General features: G+C 45.3%; 1 protein-coding gene across 1 annotated transcript; it reads right to left on the reverse strand.

The window, feature by feature from the left end:
- Nucleotides 1-1,621: 1,621 nt before the first annotated feature.
- Nucleotides 1,622-6,525, reverse strand: HOXC10 (homeobox C10). Its single transcript, XM_009905430.1, has 2 exons — nucleotides 5,715-6,525; nucleotides 1,622-1,899 (listed from the first exon to the last, which is right to left on the reverse strand). Exons 1-2 carry the CDS (start codon nucleotides 6,517-6,519, stop codon nucleotides 1,622-1,624), a joined length of 1,083 nt encoding a protein of 360 aa, XP_009903732.1. The 5' UTR covers nucleotides 6,520-6,525.
- Nucleotides 6,526-7,423: the final 898 nt, after the last annotated feature.

Consider the following 7,423-nt stretch of genomic DNA (forward strand, 5'->3'; position numbering starts at 1 on the left):
ATCCACCTCCAGCGCTTACCAAGACTGTCCTGACATTACTGTTTTATGACCTTGACTTATTGTGGTCACCTGGATAATATTTAAATCAACGTTATGGTCTCTCACTTATATTAAACCCGCTAGGATACTCTCCTGAAAGCCTTAAAAGGATGAGTCCTGAGGAAAAAAAAAAACCCACCACCACCACCCAACCACCCCACCACCAACCACCAGCACCACACTGTATAGGAGGAGGTGTGCGTGGAAGGGGGGGGGCAAAAGAAGTGTTTCTAAAGAACAAACCCACTTGTACACGGTTCTATGAAATTTATTTGGCTCCGTAAAGGAAGATACATGCAGAGTATAACACATACAGGATATATTTAAATAACACAGCCACGAGAAATGGATTTAATTTTAATATTTTTTTTTTGGCTCTTTTTTTTTTCTTTCTTCTCTCTTTCATTTTTTTTCCCTCCTTCATCATACCCATACTGGTTTTTTTTTAATTATTATTATTAATTACTTTTTTTTTTAGCTTTTTTTTTTTTGCCTTAAATATACGGTGGAGAGCATCACTTGATGGGCAAAAACTGCATAACTAGAGGACGTGAGCATGTTCCCACTGCGACTTGAATGTACAGACATATGAAATCCATCTCTTTTTTTTTTTTGTCTTTTTTTTTTTTCCCCCTCTCTCCCCCTTTTTTTTTTTCCCCCCTTTTTTGGTGTGTATTATACAATAGGCAAAGCTACACTAGGATATGAAAAGGAAAAAAAAAAAAAGCAAACTTTTGGACGCATCTATTTATCCTAAACATAAAATGAATAGAAAAAAGTCCTTTTTTTCTCCCCCCCCCCCTCCTTTATTTCCCCCTGTTTTTTTTTTCCCTTTTTTTTAAAATATTTTTTCTCCTTTTCCCCCCTTTCTTTTTTTCTCTTTTTTTCTCCTTTTTTTTTCCTCCTTTCCCCCCCTTTATTTTTCTCTTTTTTCTCCTTTTTTCCCCCTTTATTTTTTCTCTTACTTTCCTCCTTTTTCCCCTCCTTTTTCCCCTTTTTTTTTTTCTTCCTTTTTTCCCCCTCCTTTTTATTTCTCCCTTTCCACCCCCCCTTCCCCTCCCTTCCCTCCCCCCCCGCCCCCCCCCCCCCTTTTAATTATTTTCTGCTTTGTGCTGCACGGAAATAACTTAAACATTTCAGAAGGTGGGCTGGTTGGGTTGGGGTATTTTGGGTTCCCCCCCCTCCCCACACACACACACACCAGCCACCTCCTCATCTTTTATTTTACACAGAAGACACGGATGCAATATCTATCCTCATGCTCAAACTGCTGCGGCTTCTCCCTGCCAACCCAGAGCCTCACTCCAAGTCCATCCCTTTTGGCGTTCGCTTTTTATACCCAGAAGAACACACACACACACACCAAAAAAAAAAATGGTGGGAGGGGGGAGGGAAATAATGAAAAAAAATATACTGGGGGGGGGGGAAAAAAGAATGAAAATAAAATAAAGCAAACCCACCCTCCTTCCTCCCTCCTCCCCCCCCATTCCCTCCCTCTCCCAACCGCACAAGGATTTGTGTTTTAACTTCTTCCTCTCTTTTCTCTTCCCTCTCCCTCCCTGAGCAAGGGGCTGGAGGACGCTCAAGTGAAATTAAAATTGGAAGTCAGTTCGCGGATTCGGTTCTCTCTGTTCATTTTCTTGAGTTTCATCCTGCGGTTCTGAAACCAGATTTTGACTTGTCTGTCTGTCAGGTTTATGCTTTTACTAATCTCCAGGCGGCGCTCACGGGTCAAGTACATATTGAACAAGAATTCCTTCTCCAGCTCCAGCGTCTGGTGCTTGGTGTAAGGACACCTTTTCTTTCTTCCGCTCTTTGCTGTCAGCCAATTTCCTGTAGTGTTTTCTGCCTTTATATCCTCTGTTAAAAATAACAGCGTCACATAAGTACCGGGGGAACGGCAACAGAGAACTTACCCCAGTTCGAAGCTTCGTGAGCCAAAAAAAAAACACCACCAAAACACACACACACAAAAATTTAAATTGAAATTAAAAAAATCAATGTGTAGGTATTTGCTTGCTGCTCCTTCCACATCACATCCTCTCTCCTGCTTTATTTCAGCGTGTTCCTTTTAAGCGTGACCAGACAGCAGAAGGAGCGTGTCTTCCCTCCAAAAAAAAAAAAATCCCCACAAACCCAAACCCCAAACAAAAAAGTCCCAAAACAACAACAAAAATCAACAATGAGTAATGTGCAGGGGGGGAAAAAAATTAAGATTAAAATTAATATTCAAATATTTTCTCGTGGAGATTTGATATTTAACTGAGAAAGCAGCTCGCCCCTGGGTGAAAAAAAAGGTGTGTATATATATATATATATATATATATATATATATATATATATATATATATATATATATATATATATGTATATAAATATAAAGTCAACAGGGGTGATTTGGTCTCCTGTGGGTTGAGGGAATTAAATCAAACAAAAACCAAATTAAAAGGCAGGTTTGGGGAAGGTAAAACTGGGGGTGGTTGGAGCTGTTTGTTGCCCTGGGAGGGGGGGGTGTGGTGGAAATAAAGAAGAAAGAAAATAAAAAGGGGGTGGTTGGAACTATTTTCTTCCTAGGAGTATAAAAAAAAGGAGGTGGTGGGAGCTATTTGCTGCCTAGGGGTAAATTGGTGGTGGCAGAGCGCACCTCCACCTCTCAGCCGAGGGGAAAAAAACCAAGCGGCTGCGGGTGAATGGAGAATATGGTGCTAGGAAATCATTTTGGCTTCACTTTAAAAACAATGGGTGGAAGGGACTTCAATCCCACTCATTACAAAAAATAATCCCCAGCGGCAATGGGATTTTCGGAGCTCTCGGGGGGGCTTCCCCAAGACACCCTTTGCCACCCTCCCACCCCCCCAAAAAAAAACCCCAACCCCAAAACAACAACAAAAAAACCCCACCCACGTTTATCTTGGTTTAGAAAAATCTTGGATTTTGGAAGTGAACCGCAGAGGGTGAAATATTTGTGATTTGAGGAGAAAACAACCTATTGTCGCTCATCCTGGAGATGCCCCGAGCAGCCTATTGCCGTCAAAGCTCGTTTCTTTTTTCCTCCACTGAGCCGGGGTGGGAATGAAATGGATTTGCCTTGATGAGCTGCTCGGGCACCTCTAGGTAAATTCGGAGTTAATTTTAATCCCATTCACACTCTGCTCACTCTCCAGGATCCGCACTCAGACGCTCCGCGGAGGCAAACGTATTTCACACGTACATAAATAAACACAGCGAATCCTTGGGCTTTGAATTTGGTCATGAGCAAATCCTGGCACCGGCAGCCGGCCACCGTTTCTACCTAAAATATCCCCAAACCTCGCCAATTCCCAAAGAGGATCTTGCAACTGGAACCAACCTCCTCGGTACAGCGGCCGGGAAAAATCAATAGGGGGGGGGTGGAAAACAACCTGGATTTAGCCAAAGGCACCTTCATAATGTTGCTGCGAGACATGAACCTACTTTGGCGTCTGCGGGAAACCTTGAATGTCACCAAGCCTTGGACACCCCTTCGGAAACCAAAAAAAAAACCCCACAACCTTTTTTGCCCCCTCGATTTATGGAATTGCAGGAGGAAAAACCTTTTGCCTTCAGCGCGAACGAAAATTCAGGTTCAACAGAAACGAACAAAACGAAGCGAGAAATGGTTTTTAGAAGGAAGCCACCGAAACAAACCCAAATCCGCCCCGAATCGGATCGCCCCGTTCGCAAAGGCTGCAAACCACACGAAACGCCATGGGGAAAGGGAGGGGGGGAGGAAAAAAAAAAATAACAATTCAATTAAACCGGGGGCGGGAGGGGGGGGGAACCACCTCCTTCCCCACGCACTCATTGCGCATTGAACATCCGAGGCAAAAAGGAAACCTTTTATCCGCCTTGATTTAATTCTTTATTTCCGCCCCAATTACGAATCCACCCTGATATGATCTTTCCTTCGGGTTAACTCCCACCAAAACCTCTCTTGGCGTGGACCTGGAAGGCGCTTTGTGGAAGATAAGTTTGGAAGGGTTTTGATAACCTTGACTTTGCCTCCTTTTTTTTTTTTTTTCCCCCACTCCCTCTCTTTTTCCTTTTTTCTTTTTTTGGGTGTGTGGTGTAATTGCAACTCAGCTGTCAGACAAAACCATTTCCCTTTGGATGCGGAATGATAGCGAAAAAGGAAGGAAAATGATAAAAATAGAATCAAAATTAAGGTGGAAAAAAAAAATCAATTTTGCCTTTTTTTTTTTTTTAAGAGTTGCTTCCCAAAAGGCCAATTTTGAAGGAGGGAAACGCCAGAGGAGAGGTTTTGCTGGTTGCCCCCAGACCCCGAGGTGTTTGCTCGTGGGGGTCCACACGCAACCCACACGCATGTACCCCCACATGCACATGCGTGGCCATACAGCTCAGCCACGCTACTGGAGCCCCAATTACAGCCCAGAGCTGGACCCACGGCCGAGATTTTCATCCCCACACCACAAGGCAATGCATGCAGCCCGCTGCTGAGTCCTGAGAGAGGCTTTCTACCAACTTTGGAGGGAAACTGAAGCCATTCCTTCACATCACCTCCATTTAATGACCTGCAAGAAGCCCCTGAACCCACCTGGCTTCCAACCAGGGTGGGAATAAACCCGAAGATTCACACACAGAGGGAGATTTCCAGCCATATGCAACGTCTACAGTGACAATAAAAATGCACTCCATGAAAGCCTCGTTGCACAAAATCCCAAACTTAAACCATCTGCTCAACACACACAAAACATTTTTCGCCTCCGCCAACAAGACCTCAATTCACAAGCAACAAAAAAAGAAACCCCAAACCCAAACCCAAGAATACAAAACAGCTTTTTCTTTCTTTATTTTTTCCCCCCCCTTCTCTTCTCCTCGGAGTCTCCCAAGCCCTGAAATGAGCCTCAGAGTCCAACTCCAGCCCGAGATGTTTGTCACTGCAAACCAGACCCCGCGCAGCTTCGTGTTTGGGGTTGTGTTTTGTTTGGTGGGTGTTTTTTTTCCACCCCACTTTAACGCTGAGCAGAGCCGAAGGCGACAAAATTCGCTGAGCACACGGGAATGAAGCGTTTGCATGGAAAGCGATATGAAAAGCGGGGGGTTGGGGGAGTGGGGGAACCATCAAGGTTCATCTACCTTCAACAAGATAGACCCACAAAACCCCCTAAACACCACCCCCACCTCTTCCCCCCCCCCCCCCCCCAAGCAACCCAACCCCCGAATCTCTGCCGTTTCACAAGCAAAACCACTTCGTCTTATGGCACCACAATGCTTGCAAGGGGCAAATTAAATTTTTTGGGGGGGGGGGTGTGGGTGTCAGAAATCCGTGCCCAGCGAATTTTCTCGGTGTAACCAGCAAGAGGAGGAGCTCTCCAATATCTCCTCGCTCCTTTTTCTTACATTTTCTCTCCCCCCACCCCGCCTCAGCTCTTTTATATATATATATATATATTCACAAACAGATTTCCACCGCATTTCAAGAAGAGGATCTTTCTTTTTTCCCCCCTCCACCTCCCCCACCAAAAAAAAACCCCACCACAAACCAGCGACAAGACAGAACATTTCGGTGCCAATTTCTGGAGGAGAAGTTGGCAGAGAAGCGCCTTGCTCGACATTCGCCTTACTTCTGCACTTATTAGCCACGGCTGATTACTAATTACCGAAATTAGCCGCTGGTAATGAAGGAGTCCCCTTACCTTTCGCTTCATTGTCAGAATTGTCAGGGCTGGTGTCAGTGTTTTTGTGCAGCTCTTTCTCTGCCTCCGAAGGGTTTATTTTGGGTGCTGGGGCGCTTTTTTCGGTTTTAATTTCGTTGGTGGATGTGTTCTGAGGATTATCTGCTTTTGTGTTTTCGGGGAAACTCACTTTAGCCACCGGGGGAGGCGGAGGAGGTGGTGGTGGAGGAGGAGGTGGTGGCGGTGGTGCTGGTGCTGGTTCCAGATGCTCATTCCTTGGGTTCAGGCTCGCCCTGGATTCAAAACTTGCCTCAAACTCATTTGGATTGCTGCAGTTTGACGTCTTCTCCATGGAGGGGTAACCTTGGCTTGCTCGGTAGTAGCTAGGAACGGGGACTTCATGGTCATTTAGGCAAGGCTCAGGCATTTGGTTGGGGTAGAGGGCTGTCTCTGTGGCATTTTTTGCCCTTTTGTCAGCGTTATACATACAGCAAACATTCTCTTCCTTGACATTGGTTGGGAAGGAGCAGGATGGGAGCTGTCTTGCAACAGGTTGCTCGATCCTGTACGTATTTTTGGGGTCACACCAAGTGTCTAGCTGAGAAAGGTAGGATGGATAGGTGCTGAGAGACAAGGTAGCGCTATTCACCTCGTCCCTTTTGGAAAGAGACGGGATAATTCCACAGTTCCTCATGACTCCGCAGCTGAAATCGCTCCCAGGCTGCATGTACATCCCTTGGCTGGAGGAATAATTCTCCCCTCTACAGGTACCGGCCAACGAGTCCATCAAAAACGAGTTGGAAGTCACATTGTTGGGACATGACATTTTCAGAGAGGGTTTTTAAGGAGGAATACTCCAGCCAGGGGCTGACATCTTTTTTTTAGGGGGAAAAAATATCAAGCTACCATAATTATCCACGCATCGCTCTCCCCCCCTCCACCCCCCCACGTGATGCCCAGGCCAATGAGGATTGAAAATGGCCTTGATGATTCAGACGGTGACGACGTCACCGGGGGTCAAGTTGTCGGGACCGGGAGCGGCACCGTGGAGCAACAGCGACATCTGCCAGCACCGGGCCGGGACCTTCGCGTTGAACAAAGGCTGGGCACCCCCAACCTACCCCTTCATAGAGCCCAGCTCCCCTCCCGCCTGTTTGTTTACCAATGGAGCCACGCGTGGGAAGGGGGCAAAGGAAAGGGAGGGGGAGAAAAATACCCTTTAAAATAAAAATTAATCCGAAAATGAATTTAAAATTTAATAATGAAGGGAATTACGACGAAATTGTTAAGGGGGGGGGGGGGGAGAGAGAAAAAATATTAAAAAGACAAGAAGAAAAATAGAAATAAGAAAGGAAAAGAAGAAAAATTAAAAGAAAAAGAAAAATAACAAGGAAAAAGAAAAAATCATTAGAAAGGGGAAAAAAAAAGGACAATAAATCCCTTTTTTTTTTCTACATTTAATGGACAGAGAGTCAATTTGATGAAACAAACAAACAAACAAATAAAACCCCACAAAATCCCAAACCCTTTCTCCACCAAACCCTTTTCCCTGCATTCCCAGAATTTTTTGCTCCCCCCCCCCAAAACCGATGGAGACATTTAATTGTTGCTCCCCCCCCCCCTTCTCTTCTTCCCTTCTCCTTCCTTCGCTTGGCTTTTACCTTCCTCTCTCTCCTCATCTCCCTCTTTGATGCTTATTGCATTTATTTGGGTGCTGGGTTTTGGTTTGG

This window comes from Dryobates pubescens, chromosome 40 (assembly GCF_014839835.1).
Source record: "Dryobates pubescens isolate bDryPub1 chromosome 40, bDryPub1.pri, whole genome shotgun sequence".
In the NCBI taxonomy this organism is placed as follows: Eukaryota; Metazoa; Chordata; class Aves; order Piciformes; family Picidae; genus Dryobates; species Dryobates pubescens.